At 47.0% G+C, this 21,068-nt stretch overlaps 2 protein-coding genes across 2 annotated transcripts in view; one reads left to right on the top strand and one right to left on the bottom strand.

Moving 5' to 3' along the window:
- Positions 1 to 8,836, top strand: part of EGLN1 (egl-9 family hypoxia-inducible factor 1) — a gene marked incomplete at its 5' end in the record, with an annotated part of 25,301 nt that extends 16,465 nt beyond the window's left edge. The window contains 4 exons of the mRNA XM_006758646.2: positions 762 to 881; positions 1,607 to 1,743; positions 5,039 to 5,106; positions 6,368 to 8,836. Of these exons, the coding sequence (XP_006758709.1) occupies positions 762 to 881; positions 1,607 to 1,743; positions 5,039 to 5,106; positions 6,368 to 6,432 (390 nt within the window). The remainder of the gene's footprint in view (positions 1 to 761; positions 882 to 1,606; positions 1,744 to 5,038; positions 5,107 to 6,367) is intronic.
- Positions 8,837 to 15,123: 6,287 nt separating this feature from the next.
- Positions 15,124 to 21,068, bottom strand: part of SPRTN (SprT-like N-terminal domain) — a gene marked incomplete at its 5' end in the record, with an annotated part of 7,803 nt that continues 1,858 nt past the window's right edge. The window contains 2 exons of the mRNA XM_006758647.2: positions 15,124 to 17,325; positions 18,238 to 18,490. Coding sequence (XP_006758710.2) covers positions 16,616 to 17,325; positions 18,238 to 18,490 — 963 coding nt within the window. The remainder of the gene's footprint in view (positions 17,326 to 18,237; positions 18,491 to 21,068) is intronic.

Consider the following 21,068-nt stretch of genomic DNA (forward strand, 5'->3'; position numbering starts at 1 on the left):
GATGTGCAGGAGGCAGCTGATCGATGTTTCTAGCTCTCTATCTCTCTCCCTTCCTCTCTGTAAAAAATCAATAAAATAAATATTTTTTAAAAAAGTCTCAGTTGGCATTTAAATAAAGGAAACAGATTAATGCAGCCCCTAGTTGAAGGTCATTTCACTGCATCGCCCACCAGTCGCCCCAGTCTCCACCCCCATGTACCTCCATGTAGTACTCGGGCTCTAGAGAAAGCAGTTCAGGAGTGAATAATATTTCTGTTTTAGTAAACAGTTAACTCTGTTCATTGAGTTACATAGCCTGGTGCTGAGAAGCAGGAGTCACAGACCACCATTGCCCACCATCGGACCTGGTGTTCTCTAAAATAGTGTCAACACAGTATCTTTGCCTCTTCTGGCCTAGAAATGTGACATTTTTATTAAAGAGAAGGATCTATATATATATAAAAGCCTAAGTGACCATTAGGACCAGTCAACCGAACGACTGGTAGACTGGTCGCTATGACATGCACTGACCACCAAGGGGCAGATGCCCAATGCAGGAGCTGCCCTGTGGTGGTCAGTGCGCTCCCACAGCCAGCCGACTCCCGCGCCCCCTCCCCCCCCATTGGGACTGGGCGAGACAGCCCTATCGGCCGATTGCCAGCCAGCCCGAGGGATCCCAGTTTAAGTATAAGAGTAGTAAAAAACCAGAGATCTCTTTCATAAGCTGTTTTCTCCTTTAATTCACGCATGGACTTACAAAACCATCTTTATTACTACTGCAGGCCATGGTTGCTTGTTACCCAGGCAATGGGACGGGATATGTGCGTCATGTTGATAATCCCAACGGAGATGGAAGATGTGTGACATGTATATATTATCTTAATAAAGACTGGGACGCCAAGGTATGCGACTTCAGTGAACATTCTTCTTTCCCACAGGCACTTAACACTCCCGTAGGTAAGACTGTCTTTAACACACGTAACAAACATTTCTTAGATTTGTTTCAGTCTGAGGTATTAGGCGTAGATCTTTGTAAAATGAAACAAATACTAATAGTCTCAAAAAGTGGGTTCCTTTACTTTCAGATATTGACGTGTTCACCTAAAATTTAACTTTTATGAAAGTGTTTTATTAAAATACTAGAGGCCTGGGGCACAAAATTCGTGCAAGGGGCTCGGTCCTCATAGCTGCAGTGGCTGCCTGGGCCCTCACAGCCCGGCTTCTTGTCCGGAAGGTCGTTTGGCTGTCCAGTCTAATTAATTAGCATATTACACTTTTTTTTTTATTATCGATTTCCCATGTGAACAACTGTAAACCTAGTTGTGCCCCACCCTATAAATAAGAAATGTTCACTAATTTAAAACTTCATTTTAAGACTTTGGGATTCAGATAATACTCATCTGTTTTAGCCAGTATTTTCAAAAACCCTAAAACAGGAAATGATTTTTTTCTTGTATCAGTGCATTTACTTAGAATTTCAACTCACCTTCAAACCTTGTTAATTGAGATATATCTGTGAAGAATCCAGTTAAGAATTTTGAGTCGCTGTAATGAACGCCCGTCCCCTTAAAGTTAATTTTATAGCATTCTCGGTTGTTCACACTTAGATATTTGACTCTCTTCCTAGGTAAGTGGAGGTATACTTCGAATTTTTCCAGAAGGCAAAGCCCAGTTTGCTGACATTGAACCCAAATTTGATAGACTGCTGTTTTTCTGGTCTGACCGCCGCAACCCTCATGAAGTACAACCAGCATTTGCTACAAGGTAGTATTCCTTTAAGAAACAATTGTTAAGATGATGGCAGGACGGAGGGGGTAGATAAGATGAACTTGAGTTTTCTAATGAGTATTTTCATGTTCTTCAGTGACGTGTATTGTAATGCTTCGGTCATGACGTGGAATGTGAGTTGTTTTAAGATCTGTTCCCAGTTAGTGCTGCCTGTGTCTGCACAGACGCTCCTTGTTGGGGGTAAAAGCGATCGCGCGGCCCCTGTCCTCTTTCCAGCCCCATCTCCTTGTTTGTCCATCTCTTATCTCCTCACCCTCCTGTGATCTCGTGAGAGTAGAGTTGGCCCTTGGCCAGTGTGTGGATAAAGGGGTACAGACTCCCAAGCAGTCAAAAATCCGTGTGTGACTTTTGACCCCCAAAACCCGTAACTGCTAATAGCTTGCTGTTAACCAGAAGCCTTAGTGCTAACGGAGTCCATGAGCACATTATATGTATCACATCCTGTGTTCTTACAATAAAGGAAGCCCGAGGAAAGAAAATGTTATTAAGGAAAATCGCAAGGAAGATAAATATATTACAGTGCATTTTGAAGAAAACCTGCTGTAGGTGGACCCATGCCCTTCAAACCCGTGTTGTTCAGGGTCAACTGCATTCACTTGGAATAGAAAGAACAGACAGAGAAGGAAAGGGGAGCTTTTCAAAAAGTGGGGAGGGGGGAAGAGAGAGATGATGTAGGAGAATACACCAAGGAGAGAAACCAGAGGTGACCAGGGAGCAGAAGTGAGGAGAAAAAAGAATAGAGGACAGAAAGGCTGTCATGTGTGGGAATTAAGGTTGGAAAAATAACCTTTAGCTTTAATAATAGCATCTCTTTCCACATTATATATATATATTATTTTTTTATATATATATTTTTAAACAAGGTTTAATATTCTATAACTAGTATGCTGTTTAATGTATTTCTTAAATTCTTTTTTTTGCATTTATTGTGGCTCAATTGTTAAGACTTAAAGTGGAAGATGATACAGACATTGTTTTAAAAATAATATTTGTAGAAAAATAGCACAATGTATTAAATACCTATTTTTTATTATCAAAAGGACTTTGAACATCATGATAGTGGATTACTGTCATGCAGTTGCTTGATATGGTGACAAGAGGCACACACTCAGACACTGGGGAAGAGTAGGCTTTTTAAAAAATACATATTTTTACTGATTTCAGAGAGGGAGAGAGAGAAACATCAATGGTGAGAGAATCATTGATCGGCTGCCTCGTGCACGCCTCCTACTGGGGATCAAGCCTGCAACCTAGGCATGTGTCCTGACTGGGAATTAAACCGTGACCTCCTGGTTCATAGGTCGACGCTCAACCACTGAGCCACACCAGCCAGGCCCAGCTGCTTCTTTAGAACTTTTCTGACCTAGAAACTGCTTCACAGACCTTCCTTTTAATGGAGTCCTGAGTGTGGTCTGTTTGTATCCTTTCTAGAGGAAGAGGTAACAGACATTTTTAGGTAGTACAGGAAGTAACTGCCAGGCGATACGGAGGGTAAGGGCCACAAGCGTTTGGAGGGGGGACAGTGTGTGAGTTGGTGAGAAGGGTCCGTGTCCAGCAGAGAGAAGTGCTCAGCTGGCCTGGGATGTCAGGAAGCAAGGACAGGGGTGTCCCTCGGGCCTGGGGGAAGGGACAGACAGGCCCGCCCAGCTCCAGGGCAGAGGTTCCCGTGAGGAGTTCCTCCGGAGGCCGGGGCAATGAGGGAGAAACGGATCCATGTGGTGGCTTACCAGTGTTTGCAGGTCAGGACTGAGGGCCGGAGAGGGGAGGTGATCCAGCATCTAGAACTGTGATGACTAAGAAGCTCCAAGTTTGGGGCATGGGCGACAGAGAGAGAAGCCACATACCTGGGCCCCATTCCTCTTACCAAGGCCTCTCGGGAAAATAGAGTCTAGATCAGCCGTGGGCAAACTACGGCCTGCGGGCTGGAGCCGGCCCATTTGAAATGAATAAAACTAAAAAAAAAAAAAGACCGTACCCTTTTATGTGATGATGTTTACTTTTTTGAATTTATATTAGTCCACACAAACACTCCATCCATGCTTTTGTTCCGGCCCTCCGGTCCAGTTTAAGAACCCATTGTGGCCCTCGAGTCAAAAAGTTTGCCCACCCCTGGTCTAGATGTTAAGAAAGGTGCGGGGAAGAGCAGAGGCTGGACTGCAACCTCTGGTCTGTCCCTCCCCGTCTGAGAGGTCCACGGGCCTGTTTCCCCAGGTGTCCCAACTCTCAGACTGCTCTGCCTTTGACTCTTCACTTCAGATATTTTACACGATTTAGCTCTGTCCCGTGTACTGGCTCTTCACGCGATCGGTGTTGCTTTCCCCCAGTGAATCCTGGCGGAATCTGCAAGGTGCTTTACCTGCCTGCTGTGGTCTCTTTTACAGAGAGGAAGGGAGAGAAATAGAGAGCTAGAAACATCAATGAGAGAGAAACATCCATCAGCTGCCTCCTGCACACCCCCTACTGGGGATGTGCCCGCAACCAGGGTACGTGCCCTTGACCGGAATCAAACCTGGGACCCTTCAGTCCGCAGGCCGATGCTCTAGCCACTGAGCCAAACCAGTTAGGGCCTGCTGTGTTCTCTTAAGGAGGTGACTGCAGCACGCGGTCAGGTCCCCCATTTTTGGCACCAAAAGGGGTAACTATGTACTGGATAGTATTTAATAAACCAGAGGTTCCTCATTTATTTGTGGAATATATTCCCAATAAGTGAAATTTTCAGAAAGATGAAGTTTAGCTAAGCTGTATGTCTAAAGACAGTATAACCGTTACGATAAAAGTCCTAAAAAATTCCTGGCATCATTGAAATCTCTCTTGGTGACTCGAGGTTATAAAATGGTGAGCATCCATCATGACTCTTCACGGTCATGCAGTGCTGTCCTTCCTGCCCCTGCAGAGCCGCAGCCCTGGGTCCTCTGCTGTTCTCTGCCCTCGAGCTCCTGTTCGGGAAGGTGCAGCAACTGTTCTTTACCCCTCAGTACCTGTGTGTCGGCTGGGGGCTGGCCGACCATCGTCATGCAGCTAAGGAGGCACCCAGGAGCCATAAACTCCTCCCTGGGCGCCCCCCCCTTCCGCTGCTCCTGCCTCCCTGCTGACCTCTTGAGCATCAGCCTTGAGCATCATGGAGGCCAGCTGAGTGGGGGTAACTCTGCTCATTATCCCGGTAACTTTCCGACGGAGGCGTTGTTTTGACATGACACGTTCTATAGACCATTGCAGCAGCATGCCCCTTCCCCGTGTGATCGTTCTTACCCTGTTCTAAATTCTCTTTTAGGTACGCAATAACTGTTTGGTATTTTGATGCAGATGAGAGAGCCCGAGCTAAAGTAAAATATCAAACAGGTAAACAGCATTTGGGGCCAGGGTGCGCTGGAAGGACCATGCCCACGGTCCTTGTCTGGTCAGAGTCCTCGGTTCCCTGATTCCAAAGAGGACTTCTTCTCAGTCAGCGGCAGTGTTATCTTTCACAAAAGCATGGCCCAAAGAATAGGAACGTTTGGGGCACAGAAGCCTGAGAACATTACAACCCAGGCCGGGTTTCTGGGTGATTATCCTGCTCAGTCGAGAGCTGCTGAGCTCCGGTAGCTGCCCCCGGGCTTCCTCTCCCGGTGCCCATAGAAGGAAGTTAACGTCTTTTCCTTTTTAAATATATTTTATTGATTTTTTACAGAGAGGAAGGGAGAGAGATAGAGAGTTAGAAACATCAGTGATAGAAACATCGATCAGCTGCCTCCTGCACATCCCCCACTGGGGATGTGCCCGCAACCCAGGCACATGCCCCTGACCGGAATCGAACCCGGGACCTTTCAGTTCGCAGGCCGACGCCCTATCCACTGAGCCAAACCGGTTTCGGCATGTCTTTTCCTTTTTAAACGTACATGCTCTACCTACCGAGTGCTCCAGGCCTCCATGGCTACGTGGACGTGAAGAAAAATGGCACAAAGGAGAGGCGTGGGAACGCCAGCGTCAGTAACGCAGACAGGCGTGTGGAGTGTGCATCTGCCATGGTGGCCGCAGGGCAGCACCCGTGTGCTAGGCCTGAGGGTCCTCAGGGTGCCGGCCCTTCCCCCGTTAGGGCCTGTCTCCCAGAGCTGCCGGTCTTAGCTCCCATCTGACGGACGCCTTGCCTGTCCTTTCTCTCACCTCATATCTCCACAAGTCTGCCCAGCCTTCACGCTGCTGATGAACTAGCTGTGTTTTCATGAGCCTGTTAATCCCAGATCCTCCTTTTATGAGACTGTAAAGATGGGCTGTTCCTACGTTTTAAAGTCATCATTTTTGGAGAGCCAGCAGTGTGTGTGCTTTCCGTGGTGCGGAACACACTGCTCTTTTATAACAAGTACAGTACTGTTTAAATCAAAAGACAAATCTCTGTGTAGAGAACGTCTTTTCCCCTCGAAGGCTTGCTAGCTCAGAGTAATGCGTTCATCACAGGACAGTGCCCAGTGTAGCTTTTGGAAGTGAAGGTGTGAGTTTTCAGATGACGTGTGTTTGCAGAGTTGAGACCTGTGCATGCCGTTAGGGACTCGGTGGGAAGCAGTGACAGCAGCTGGCTGGTGCTTGATGAATGAATTTTTGTTGTTGTTTTCTGTTTTACCTGCAGGTGAAAAAGGTGTGAGGGTTGAACTAAATAAACCTTCTGATTCGATCAGTAAAGACGTCTTATAGAGAGACTGATCCAGCAATACCCTCCTTCACCTCCAGTGACTGTTGGCGCTTTGTTAACTTGTGACTACAAGTGAATGGGATAAAGAAATAGACAACCAGTTGGCATTTTAATAAGGAAACGGAAACAACCTTTTGGTGACGCATCGGGAAGAAGATTTGACCGTGAGGCTTTGTACTGCATGACTGACTCCACACCTGTGATCGCTGATGGAAGAGTAGAAGCTATCAGCTGAGAATGGTCTCTTCCCCTGGACATGATAAGTGCCCTCGGTAGCAGTGTTTCATTCATACATTTTGTCAGATCTGCCATCTAGCTGAGTTCATTTCATCTCCCTTTTTTATATAGTCAAGTTTGAATTTGGAGTAATTTTTGTATGATCAGGTACAATTTATCAAAACTGAATTGAGAAAAAATGACAGCATTGTCCCCCAAAATAGCATCAATCTATTTTTGTAAACCTCTTCGTACTATTAAATTTTGCCCTAAAAGACCTCTTATAATGATTTCTGCCAGTGACTGACAATTACTTTTCTTTTTACTTACAAGAAGGAGCACTTTAATTACCAGCTGAAAAATCGGATTTTTGGTAGTCCTGTCTTACACTAATTTGAACTCTTAAACATGGCTTCTGTTGTTTTTGTTGACATTGTTAATAATGAAACATAACAGTAAAACCATCACCATTTACTACCAATAACTTAGTTCTGAATGTTTTCTAAGAAAAAATACACAGCAAGAAAAATACAGGTTTATATTTTAAGTTAAATATTTTTTTTAAAAAGCTACAGTGACTGGCACTACGTGAACTTGAGGGTATCTTCAGCCTCAAGTTCCCGGGATAAAGGGCTTTCCTAAGCTCTCAGGGGTGTCCTGGAGCAGCGGTCGCCAGCCTTTCCGACCTCAAGGACCACCAGGTCCGCGGCCCGCCCGTTGGCCACGCTGCTGTAGGTAGAAGAGCCCCTCCTAAGGCTTTTCCTTGGGCTTCCCATTGGTTGGTTGCATGTTGAGCTTTGCTATTACGTTTTCCTGTTCCTACAACCCCCCCTCCCCCCGACCTGCAGGTCAGAACCTGGTTCCCGTTGGGTAGCCTCTAGGGGAGGCTGTGCTTCGAAACTGACTTGTCACAGAGGGGATGTTGGTGACACCTCAGGCCGCTGCTGAGGGGGAGGGGGTCCCCACCGTGAGGCTGGCCTCTTGATCAGCACCAAAAGGTGTGTGGCTCGCGTGGAAAATCAAAAGAAGAGAACAACAAGATCATTTCATGTGTGAGATTTCCTTTTTACTTTTCAGAAAAAGAGGGAATGTTCCGACATCACACAAGGCCTCCCAGACTTGGCCACATAATGTATGAACCGGAACGGGTGTCCTAGGCAAAGCCCACAGGGTGGCACCGTATCCTGCACAGATTATGGGTGGAAGGCCCACTAAGGTTTCCTATCTCTGTCCTTGATCTTCTTGGCCAAAACAATGTGAGTGTACAGAAATACTTCTGTATATTTCCGCTGACAACAGTTTTAAGCATTTGTATTGTTTGTATTCACTTAGAGGATTTTCTAGGGAAAGCTCAGTAATTTTTTTAAAAGATCAATATTGTTCATGTAAAACATGAAAAAAAATGTAGTGAAACCAACAGTGCGGATTTAGGGTGGGACTGATACTCAGTGTTGCGGCCTCACTGCGGGGAACTGCAGGACAAAGCTGCAGTTTATGTCTTTTTCATAGCCCGTGTTCAGTCTTGTCCCACTTCCTCTCCTCATCCCGATCATGCAGTAACATCTCCACAGCTAGTGCCTCTGCAGCCTGGCCTGGGGGCGTCCCAGCCAGCTGGTCTCCGCGTGTGCTGCCTTGTTAGGTGTCGAGCAGGTTGTGCTGTGTGGAGGGGAGGTCTGTCTGACTGTCAGGGCTCAGCAACAGCCTCCCAGCCTGGAAGCCCCGTGTCACGCTCTGATGTCCGCCTGCAGCTCTGCTGGGTGGGCTGTGCTGCCAGGCAGAGCTGACCTTTTGTAGTTTGGGGAGGAGTTTATGTAATCCCTTGGAGGTCATTGTGAAAGGATCAAGAACCAGAATAGCCATTTCTTTAATGTCCATTTAAAGTCTGCTCGTTTCTTGTTAGTGGGGTCGTTACATTGTCACCAAGCAGGACTCTTGTTCAAAACAAAATTTACAATTATTTGTGGCCTCGATGTGTTCAATCCTGGTTAAAGACAAAGCTGCTAATGCTGTTTTAATTCAGCACATTAACCAGCTGTAAAACACAGACCTTTATAAACAGGCACAGAATCTCAGGAGTCGTACATAGACCGTGCAAAGTCATGTAATGTGAAAAGCAGTGTTGCATCATGAAAGAGCGCCCACGCTGCTTGTAAAGCTGATCTAATTAAAGTGATGTGTAAACGTTCCTGGGAAAAAAAGTATGCTTGTTATTTCCATCTGTCTTTTCCTGTTCTTTAATCCTTTCTCAGAGACCGACTTTCTTTGTATCAGATACTGTGCTTTAACTATCCCACATCTCTGGCGTGGTTCAGAACGTCGGCCGTCACTTTTTGTAAAACGGGGCCCCAGGGGAGAGACATCCTGGGGGTCATTGCGCTGCCCTTGAGGCCCCTGAGCTCTGTGCTGAGATTCTCAACGTTTGGGTTCTACCCCTTTGAATAGGACTTTTAGAACGACTCTAACTCTCATGCTCTTGAGCACACCGGTGTCGCCCTGTGCTGCAAGAGGACGGGCATTGGCCCTTTGTCCCTAATTGTCAGAGGTGTCCTGTTGGGTGGGAGTAGTTATGGATTTGTGTGTCATAGGCTAAACTGTATGAGCTCATAAAATGAGATCAGTGGTCATGTTCACTTACCTCTCCTTTAAATATCTTTGGTGTGGGTCCCCCCCCCCAACCCATCTTTGGGCGTTTGGAAAATTGTACTGAAATGCAGCTGAGTGAATTCAGGGAGAGGACAAATGAGTTTGAGATGAGAACTAATTAAATTAGGCAGCGTAGTAAAAAGAGCAGACAGAATTGACCAATCTGTTTCGTTCTGGCTCAGCCACTTACTTAATTGTGTGACACTTAGAGCCATCTTAAGCGCAATAGCTACAGACTTGGTCGTGTGAGACCTAATGAAATACAGATTGCCCAAGGGGCACCTGGGCCGAGGATGAGAACCATGTACTGTATGTTTAATAACATAATTGTACATTAGCTTGTTTTCAGTTGTTTAAAAACATTCATTTGTTTAGAAACACCCAGTCTTAGTGCTTCAAGGATGGTTTGGGGGACATCTGAGGTCAGGGGTACACCCCCCGGATTCCGATTGTGGTTTTAATGCAGATTCTTTTCATCATCGCCGGCAAGTCCGTTTCACCTGAAACACGGCCATGTTCAAGGATGTGCTGTGGGTCAGTGATGAATATCAAGGGCAGGGCCTCGTGAGCTGGAAGACTTGTACGTAGAGGACACAAGCCACTTCCCAAGACAGGGAGCGCACACAGCTACAGGCAGCTAACGTTACTTTCATCGAATGGATCGAGCTCTGAACAAGGTGTCAGATTATTGGGTGTAAGGTCTCCTTTGCATTGAGGTGTTGACTTTTTCTGCCCAAATCACTCTATTTCTTTGGTGTTCTATAAAATACCCTTAGTTTTTTCCCAGAACACACAAAGCAAGCAGAGCAATCTTGATCTCCACTTACAAATAAAACAGGACCAGAGAAGTGAATTTTCTTAAAAAAAAGGGGGGGGGGACGCTTCGTCAATTCGCGTGTCATGCCTGTGCAGGGGCCGTGCTACCCTTATCTGCATCCTTCCCGTTTCAGCGTCAGGGCTGCCGAAGTGATCCCTGGGCGTCTGCCCGGTTCTGAATTCCGTTGCGACATCGCTGCACCTCGATTTTGCAGCACGAGGCGTGATCTCTAGCTTCCATCATGGGAGACACGCACAGGCCTCTGCAGCCCCAGCTGCCTGTCGAGCTCCTGCCCCATCCCCCCTCTTCCTCATGTAATCGCGCTGTAACGGGTTCACACCAGGTTAATAGTCTGTGTGCTCACTTAAAGCCCAGACGCGTTAGTAACCAGGGTGACTTGTCTTCCACGATCGACTGTTCTTCCTGCCTCGGTTCCTCCCTCTTTTCCCTGCGGCCTCCCACCTGTGGTCTTGTGGAGCCATCGCCCTTTATGGGGGCTGAGCCCCGTCTTTCTCAGGCACCTCTCCCCGTCGTTCCGGGGGCCCCCTCCCCGCTCGGTTGGATCTTGGGTTTCCTGGACCCCACACTTCCTCTTTCTGGGTTCACTTCCTCGGTCTGGCGCAGGTGCCCTCGGCGCTTCCTGTGGAGCCACGTGCGAGGCGAGTTTTCCCAGGCCACGTCTTTGTTGGCCCCTTCGTGGCTCATTTGCCTGAGTTCCCAATTCCAGCTTGGCCTTGGGTTTCCTTCAGGATTCGGAAGGCATCGCCTCCGGGCTTCTAGGTGGCAGGCGGGCGCTGAGCCGTCTGCAGCCCTGGCCGACTGTGTGTGTGTAACCTGCCTGTTCTCTGCGGACGGACGCCCATGGCATTGCCCTTGGCCCCAGGGTGCTGTAGGCTTCCGTGTGCTTTGGCGTGGGCCTGCGAGTGTGCCCTACATTTAGGGACATTTTCTTTATTTTTTTTTTATATTTAAATTCTTTATTGTTTAAAGTATTACATAAGTCTCTCTTCACCCCCATTGACCTCTCCCTGGCCACCACCACCCCCAACATTTTCTTAAATGACGACATTATTTCTCTCCTGCATCCTTGGCTCGTTGTGGAGCACCTGCCGGTGGGCCTGCCGCTTCTCCTAGTCGCTGTGTATCTGCCCTTTATTTTGGAGACGCCTTTCCCCCACCCCCGACCCCCCGTTTTCCCAGCAGGAGTTTCATGTCTGTTGTTGGGTTTTAATCCAGGGCTTTCTTTTGTTCTCTCAATTTTTTAAAAAATACATAAGATGTTCCATTTAACGGATAGTCTTCAACCTTCCTGTTGGTTTTCGGTTTTGCCCTTCCTCTTGGACGCTCTCCTCACCCGTCTGGTCGTTCTTGCTGTGTGTTCATGTTTAAGGGAAGGTGCTTGGGCTTGTGGGTTTTCAATAAATACTGGCAGCTGCCTAAATCCCAATCTTGCGTAATCCTCCCGACACGCTCCAGACCGGGACCAACGTCCCCTTTCCCTTGTCCTGCAGCGTCACCGAGACACGGGAAACAGCTCAGTGACAGCAGAGAACACGCATCTGAAGAGCCAGCACCGGGACCCACGGGAGGGTGGAGTCGGGTGGAAGCTCGGGTGGAGGGATGAGGGCCATGGGGCCAGCGTGGCCGTTCACGGGGACAGCAGGAACCCCACCGCGAGGGAAGGAAGCGCTGATACCTCTGACACCAGCTGCAGGAGAGGCGGATGTTGGAAAGTTCCTGAAATCGCAGCTCTCCTGTTGGGGAGCTTCCCTGGGGAGCCTCCCGTTTCTGGGAGAGGGGAAGGTACCTCCTAGAGGCCTGACGGGAAAGTGAAAGAAGCGAAAACTAAAATAAAGGCCTCAGAGACTCCAAACCCTCCCAACTCACAAAGAAATGCTGTATTGCCCCGTCCCAGTCCCAACAGACGAGAGAAGCCACACACCCCTGTCCTTGCTACCGAGAACCAACTGCAGTGCCTTTCAAACAGGAAAAGGAAGACGGGTGGTGTGAACGCTGAGAAGAAGAGACAGGATCCACACAGCACAGGGACATTGTCTCGCCAGCCACTGGCAGAAGAGAACTGGAACCACCCGGATCTGAAGGAAATGCCTCCCACAGGACTGCAGAAATCAAGCTGAAAATGAAAAATCTCCACCAAAAATGGGTCCAAAGAGGAAACGGAGAAACCTCAGGGAGCGTTGAAACAAGGCTTGATGTAACTCGGCAAAGAAATAGAAAAAGACAAAATGATCTCAAATTGACATGAAGCTATAAAGTACCCAACGAAGAATAGCGGCACCTGAAAACACAGTGAAATATAATAAAGAGGAAAGCAGCCAGGAGTTCAAAGCGGAAGGGATGGACACAGGTGCACTGGGGAGGGGCGCACTGTGCAGCCCTGCCCAGCCCTGAGGAGCAGCAGCCTGCGGGTGAGTCACAGCCTGTTCGGAAGCGCATTTATGTGTATCTATTGAATTATTATAAATGTCTGCAAATTCGTAAGCGAGTCCTCTGAGGAGTCTCTTGTAGAAGAGCAAATACCCTCTCGGTTTTAACGCTGATGCGGATTTTCATATGCTATTGGCCCTTGAACAATGCAGGGGGCAGGGGCGCCCATCCCCAGTCAGAAATGACAGGTAACGACTCCCCCAAAACTTGCCAATAACAGTTGATTGACATATATTTTGTGTACGTATTCTAGACTGTATACGCACAATAAAGTTAGCTAGAGAAAAGAATTAAAATCATCAGGAAAATACAGTATTTATTGAAAAAAGAAATCCATGTGTAAGTGGACCCGCACTGTCCAAACCCATGTTCAGGGGTCAACTGTATGTAGTTGGCGAGGAATGCTGACAAGTGGGAGGGTTTGTGTCTTACGAGGAATCTAGGTTGGAAATAGGCAAACCTTGATTTTTCGGAGAACTACGGAGAAGGGCCGGTGCTCCTTAAGGTGTTTGTGAAAAGCAGATAATGGAATCTGAGAAATGCCCAGCCATCGCACTTGCTCGCACCAAGAATCTAAGAGGCTCCTCTTTGTTCTTATCCTGGAATGCAGGGGCAAAGGGCATACCCAGTCGAAACTTCCAGACTAGTTGAGACGACACAGCCGTGACGGACATGCTAAAGGAGGAGAGTGTGATCTCATACAGTGGGAAAGCCTGGCTTTCCTTGTCCGGCAGACTTCCTGTTGGGCACTGCCATGTGCGGTTTTTTTTAACATTTTATTTTCACATGATTACCTTTACTCAGTTTTCATTTTTGTATCTATTTTTATTTTTATTTTTATTTTTTTAAAATATATTTTATTGATTTTTTACAGAGAGGAAGGGAGAGAGATAGAGAGTTAGAAACATCGATGAGAGAGAAACATCGATCAGCTGCCTCTTGCACATCTCCCACTGGGGATGTGCCCGCAACCCAGGTACATGCCCTTGACCGGAATCGAACCTGGGACCTTTCAGTCCGCAGGCCGACGCTCTATCCACTGAGCCAAACCGGTTTCGGCTGTATCTATTTTTAAAATATTTTATACTTTTAAATGTTTTTATTGATTTCAGAGAGAGAAACATCAATGATGAGAATCATTGATCGGCTGCCTCCTGCACGCCCCACACTGGAGAGCGAGCCCACAACCCAGGCATGTGCCCTGACCGGAAATCGAACTGTGTGACTCCCTGGTTCATGGGTTGGTGCTAAACCATTGAGCCACAGAGCGGGGCATTACCATGTTTTGCTCTATGCGAGTCCTGGTTTCTTTCTTGCATAAGACTCTTGTGTTGAGTGAAAGGTGAAATAAGTTTGGGGAGATGAAGGTGCCCTGTTGGTGAGTCCTTGGCTGGCTGTGTCCCTCTCCCTGGATGTGAGATTATAAGCTGTCCTTTCCCTTCTGTGACTCAGAACTGGCAGTTACTGTTACCCCTGTTGGCAAGTTTCTCTCTGATCCTTGGGTTTACTTTGCCCTGGGCTATTTCCGAGCAATTGAACTTGCCAAGAGCGCCACCTGGTGTTCAGTAAACAAGAGGGTAAATCTTGTCGGTTTATCGCCAGCAGGTTTCTGCATCACAGTAAACAGGTTGGAAACTTTAGTTCCAGAGTCACTTAAGTCTTACTTTTTATTTCATGTGATGATGAAGTATGTGGTCAGACAACTTACAGTATTCTAGTGGAATGTCAGAAAAAATAAAAGCCAGAGCTGATCTCCACATCGCACCCTTTCTGTTCATTTCCACTCCCGAGGCAATCTGACCTGTAATGATGACTGTACGTTAGAGTTTCTCCTCATGTGGTGGCTCTGCTGCTGGTCAGCCACCACAGCCGATTGCTAGGAAGGCAGCGATTGCCTCTCAGTAAAGATGATCAGACCACAGCGTTTAGCTGTCCTCCCGCAGCCCAATCAGACACGATGCCGGGTGGGCCCTGGGCTCACAGCTGGGCACCACGTTTGCCAAGACCCAGTGGCTGTTTCACGTTGACTTTCTAATTTACTTAAAAACCCTATCAGCTTCGGGGAAATAGTATTCTCAGAGCTTTGGAACCGTCAGAGAAGTTTCTGTCATAAAGACAGAACACTAACTTTAGAGTTAGTTTTGCTAGATAGCATATAACCTTGACTTCAGAAATCCCAAATGAAGTGTACTCCCCATCTACCTAACTGAGGGAGACGGCATTTAGAGGTGGACCCAGAATCACCAGCTCCGTATTGGGTAGGAAGTTTGCTTTAAAGGGGAAGGATCTAAATCAATAGAACAGAAAACTATTTCTTTGATATAGTGAACGACTCAGATTTGGGAGTAACAGAATTCTTAAGTATTTAGCAGGTTAAAGTGAAGACTTAGTTACAAATTTAATTTCAATATTCTCTATAGCTAACCATAGTTCTTCCATCATTGCTTGAAACTGACCAACTCTAGAAAGTCCCACAGCACCTGGTAGGAACCTTGGCAGCACTTACCATATGGAAATTAACCTGCTTTTGTCTCCTGTGTAACGACATATATTCAACATGATGCACACATTTTAAGTAATTTGTGTTTATTAAATACTACTTTTCAACTTCACACTTGAGAAATAGCAAAATTTGTGAACTGTCAACCAGATAGGCTAAAATGACAAGGATTGATAATAGTGTTAATAACTGGACAACTGAAACCCTCATACATTGCTGGTAGGAGCATAAACTGGCAACATTTACTAAGCTAACCATAAATACACCCTGTGAGCCCGCAAGCCAATTCTGGGTACATGCCCAAGAAAATGACAATGTTCTTAGCAGCATTATTCGTAATCACCAGCTCCGACTGGAATTCAAACGTCCATTAATTTAGAATGGATGTATACATGTTGGCATATTCACATACATACTACAGAGCAATTTTTTAAAAAAGAATGAACTTATGCTACACATATCAACAAAGTGTTACTTTATGAAGTTCAGAAACGAGCTAAACTAACCTGTGGTGAGAGAAGAAAACAGTGGTCACGTTCGGGGAGCCTGGGTGTTAGCCGGGTAAAGGCACCACCAGGACCCCAGCTTCACCCCGAGGATCTCTGCGCCTCATGTACACACACGTCATGTTGCACCCAAATTCAGAAGAAAGAAAACTTGGGAACTCACGTCTTAGGAATATGCCAATATGCTGGAGGACTAGCCAGGAGACAGAAGTAAACGGATAAAAGTAGGTTCCTTCACTAAAATATTCCTTTGCTAAATAATTCCTATTATTACAATGGTTTCAACTTTGGCTTATAGCGTAATACTGATACTTTCAGACAATGGTTCACTGTCACATAAACTAGGCAACTAACTCTGCTGTGTTATATATATTAATTACTTAGCACCAAGTTTTAGCCACTCATTTTGCTAAATTTTGAAAAAACTAAACTCTGGCCTAGAAAATTATAGTGGCTATTTGACTAGTAATACTCCAAAAGAAATCTACTTTCACCTAAAATCAGTTACCACCAAAGTCAAATAAATAAAATTCAAGTATATAAAATGTATTTCCTGTTAAGATTTGGGAGGAAAAAATCTAAGAAGTTTTTTAAATAACCTTGAGTACCCTAACGCAGCTAACTTTGTATTCTAGATTGTGTTTTGGTCAATATGCTTGACACTATACACATGAACAGTACTAGGAATGAGTTTTAATATTAATAAATACTCAATTTAACCAAATATTTAATTCCTCACTAAATATTTTGAGGGAAGTACACAAAAAGATTAAAATATTTAAAACCTTTAAGAGCAAGAAAGAAGAGTACCTGAAAACTATGCATGTAAACACGCAGCGCTGGGCTGCAGTATACGTAAGTCACGAGTGAATATAAATATAGCACCTTCGACAAATATTTTACATTACAGTGTCGTAGGTATATGTAAAATAGAACATCTGTTGGGGACTACAGCTAGACTATACCCTACACGTCTTAGCATTTCCCAGAACTTCCTGAGTGACTGACACGAATGGTGAGGTCACACTGCTGGTGTGTGAGACCCATTCCTTTTTCTAAAGATTTCTTCTTTTGACTTCGCTGCTCTCGCCTTCAAGGCACACATCTAAGTGCTCGTTAATCTGAGCCTCCAGCACCTCACTCTGACACACCGGACACGCCACCGTTTGGCTCTGGCTGGTGGAGCTGGTGGAGCTGCCGGAACTCGGTGCTGCAGCCGCAGGGCGGGAGCTGCACTGGGGATCGCCGCCACCGCTTTGTGTCTTCTCTTTCTTGATGAAAAAATTCTCAAAAACCGTCTTGTCTTCCCGCCGGCCCCGTTTCCTGGGGGGTTCGGCTTCGGCCCGGGACGCAGTCGCCGTCGCCTCCGCTTTGAGCGAGTTCCGGAGGGCGGCCTTGGAGGAGGAAGTCCTTCTCTGAGAAGCGGAGGCAGGGCTCTTCCCCGTGTCGCCCTTCGTGGGGGACCCGCTCACGCTCCTGAATGCCTTCTGGTTGGCCACGGACGCTCGGGGGAAGTAGTTGCTGACCACGTTCTGGCGACCGGTGTTCAGCACAGGGGAGGCCGTTTTCTTCCTGGAACCGTTCTGTTCAGATTTCGCCTCCGTTTTCGCATTCTGCCTCCCAGCACTTGCCGAGTGGTCTGGACCTGCGGGGTCCTGGGTTTTACTAGCAGGTGAAGTGGGGAGCCTCCCGGAGGGCAGGAGGTTGTTGGTTTCTCCCAGGACACGGCCTCTCCCGCTGAACGGCACAACTCCGTTCGTTTTATCTGCAAGAGGCAAGTGAGACTTTTCCTTCACCCACATTAATACAGTAACAAATGCTAAAGTATTTCACTCTAACTTAGATCCGTGTAATTACCTATTAACGGAAGAAAGACCATCTTCAGCAGCTCGTACTCAGAGAACACAAAGGATAAAACACATGCTCTCGTTTTATCAGGCAAAGACCCGCAGCGACATAACTTTCCCCTGCACGTTGCTTAGCATCGGAGAGCTTGGTTCCAGGAGGGGAAGGCCCACCACATGCCACAGCCTCCTCCTCACAACACCCAGGTGTGATCGCCCCTAAATTCCTCTACAGCTCCTCAACCGGGCGTTTCGGATTGGGGAAGTGCAGCTCACATGCCCGGTCCCCCATCAAACCAACAGCTTCCCAGGGAGGAAGCATGAACTCTAGTAACCTGTTCCCTCTTCAAAAGGCCGGGACTGGACTTGTCAGGAAAGGGAGAAACCTGACGACGAAGTCCTTGCAGGCACATGTCACATCCTGTCCCCCTTCTCCTCCCAATGGAAGGACACACATCAATAGGAGCGGCAGCTGGACCGAATCCAGCCACTAGGAAGGGGGTGTAGGAACGGCTCACGTTCCGGGCATTGTTGTGGGAATTAGTGTTTTTGTTTTGACAATCTTTTTGCCTTCTGTTTCCTAATGACTCACTGAGACACAGGGAAGGGGGACCCTCAAATATTTATCCGTGGAAACGATTTCGACTTTTACTTCCATCTACACGTGTGTTTTTCTACCATCATTCATGGGCTATAAGAGTTTTATAAGCCCACACTGGAAAACTTCAAGAAACAATCCTTAAGATTCTCTAATATTGTGTGCCAGCTTTCTAAAAGATGGTACTGTCTTTACACCGTAGCTACCACGGAAAGCTGGCATGTAACAGAGTTACCTTTATTCTCCGCTGCTGCGAGCTTGGTCTTTCCTTTGCCTTTTTTGGAGTAGTTCTCCGGTTCCTTGATTTTGATGTAGGTGCCCCCGCAGGTGCTCTGGTGCTCAGCCCACCAGTAGTCGTGCGCGGAGGGAGCCCTGTTGGTCGCACGCTTCACGTAGCCGTAGTAGGGTTTCTGGAACTGACACGGCCCATCGCAGCGCCACCAATGGCGCCGGTACTCGTCCACCTCGTTGTGGAAGGTGTGGTATATCTGGTTTGAAAGAGAGGGTTTAGCACTGAGTAGGCAGCTTAACAATTTTAAGAAAATACAAAAGGGGTGTTTTTTTTTTGTTTTTAAGCTTTCCAATTTCCTAGAACTTTCTGAAGTTTTATTTTGGGAAAGACAGCAATTATATTTAGCTCTGTTCAAAGTTCACTTTAATGGGGAAGAGCAGCAGTTAAATGTGGATTAGAAGACCGAAAGCCTTTTAGAAAAATGCAAAGTCTCCATACATGCTAAAGTTTTAGAAAACGAATTTAATGATAAAAACTTAGGATAAAAAACAAGAGCCTATGTATGCCATAACTAAGAACTATTGGCCTACAAGTTTAGCACCAAAGGGCTGAGGGCTCCTTTCCATGCTGAGCTCCCTAAACCCAAGCATCTCACCCGTGCAGCCTCCGCGGAAGCCCGCTCTCCACTCACGTCTCTCAAAGAAGCCGTGGGTTCATTTGATCTGCCGGAGGGGGAAACACTGTCCGGAATTCTAAGGTTTTCATCTCTGCGTCCTCGGTGGCTAATGTACGTGTGGCCCATGAAGGGCCCAGTGTTGGCTGCCTGACTGAGGAGCTTCATTCAATGGGTCCAGGTTCCCTGTAAAGGCCTTTTCACCCTTAACCAGGATCACCGTTTCACCCTGAGATGAGATCCTACTTAGTGCCTAAGCAGAGGCAGATGCAGACTTGGGACCCAAGGAGAGCGAGCCCTCCCGCCCTGGTGGCAATGAGGGTGGCAGGGCACCATTTAAAGACGGATTCTCCTAAATGACTGAGTCCCTTCTCTTCTGTCTCCTCAGGGGAACATGACTAACTGTCCAAGATAAGGAGCATCTGTATACGAGATTTTTTACTTTTTTTATAAGACATACTTTTTAATACATTCCCCATGTGGGAAAGAATGCTAAGCTTTCTGTAACTCTACAGATCATTTTGTACTCTCCATCTTTCCATCATAAGCAAGAAAAACCCTATTGCTTGGCCAGCATGCAGACAATGGGCACTGTATTAGGTGCGGAAGGGACTGGGGGACAGAGGTTTGGGGCAGAGGCATGTATGTCAGACCTGCCTTCCCTCCTGTGGAGAGCTCTGCTGATTGGCCACAAAATCTGGGAATTGGATCTGTCTTGCTTCCAACTCCTGTAACTCCTACAGCCGGGGAATGTGACTTTTAACAATGTGGTCACTGAAAGAAAACGGTTCCGCAGTGTGAAACTGGAGGCCTGTGGAGTTTGTTATAACAGGATGTAACCTGAAAAAGCAAGGGTGTCCACTCGAGCAAACCTCTGCGACCTAACAACACACAGGCCTCCAGATAAAAGAATACATCCTCTTCCCGCTGAGCTGAGTGCAAATTCTAATGAGACCAGAGCCTTTATAGTGGCAGCTCCGCGATGCTTTTGCCAATCTGGGCTTTCTGTGGTTGTTCTTTAACGCAAGCCACTTTCTTGATGTTGAAGTAACTCTATCCGCTAATTAATGAGCGCTCGAGAAAGTTAGCACTGACAGCTAGAAAAAATACGTCAAGGGGAGCCCTTGTTGGTTTTTATCACACTGGCCTCTACTGCCTATTAAAGGAAGGCGATACCCCAAAATCCAAAGAATTTATGCAAGAATGTCCTATTTGGTTCACTTCTGTTCAAAGTCTGTTAAGTCCTTCCAGCGGTGCTCGCTCCATTGAGCGTCACATACAGAGGTCTAGAAAGAGGGAGAGCGCGCTGTGTTGAGAAAATAAAATCCTGCAGAAGGTTCAACATCTACTGAGAGTTAAAGGACAGAGAAGTCAGAGCCCACTGGGCAGATGGACATGCTGACAGCAAACAAAAGCAGCAGTTTGGAGGGTTTGAGGAGGGGGTGGAGGTGGAAAGTTCAGTTAGCAACACAAGGCCTATCCAAGCAGGGAATGTGGAGGTAAGAAAAAAAAGGAACAGAGAGGTTATCAGATAAGACCAATTGATAACAATAAAACGACTAATATCTAATTAGCACCCAGACTGCGCTAAAAGGTTCTGCGTGTATTTTCTCCTTCCATCCCCTTAAGATCCAAGTTACTGTGCTCATCCCCACTTTCCACGTGAGTAAAATGAGCGGAGAAGAGTTAAGTGGGCCCACAGTTCATAAGGATCCAAGTTACTGTGCTCATCCCCACTTTCCATGTAAGATGAGCGGAGAAGAGTTAAGTGGGCCCACAGTTCAGACCAGCACCAGAACCCACGCAGTCTGACCCTCATGCTCTTCGGGCCCAGGCTCTGCCACCTCCTCCGATATTACGTCGCAAGAGAAACCCAAGTCGACCTGGGGAAGGGAAGGACGTGAAGCGGGGCAGAACACAGGCTGGACTGAGGAGGAGACTACACTGAGGAAGGCGTGGGAGACCGCCGCCAACAGCCCAGAAGAGGGACTGCAGGGACCGCACGAAAGGCGCCTCTGGGAAGGCCGGCTCCGCTGCCTCTCCCAGGTCAGCGTCTCCAGGCCTCTCGCTTCTGGGCAAAATCCTCCAAGAGAGCATTCGCTTCTACCCAGTTCTCTATCTTTCACTAAATCTCAGCAGCTCCTGGATGAATGAGCTACTG

This window comes from Myotis davidii, unplaced genomic scaffold, assembly GCF_000327345.1.
Source record: "Myotis davidii unplaced genomic scaffold, ASM32734v1 scaffold295, whole genome shotgun sequence".
NCBI lineage: Eukaryota > Metazoa > Chordata > Mammalia > Chiroptera > Vespertilionidae > Myotis > Myotis davidii.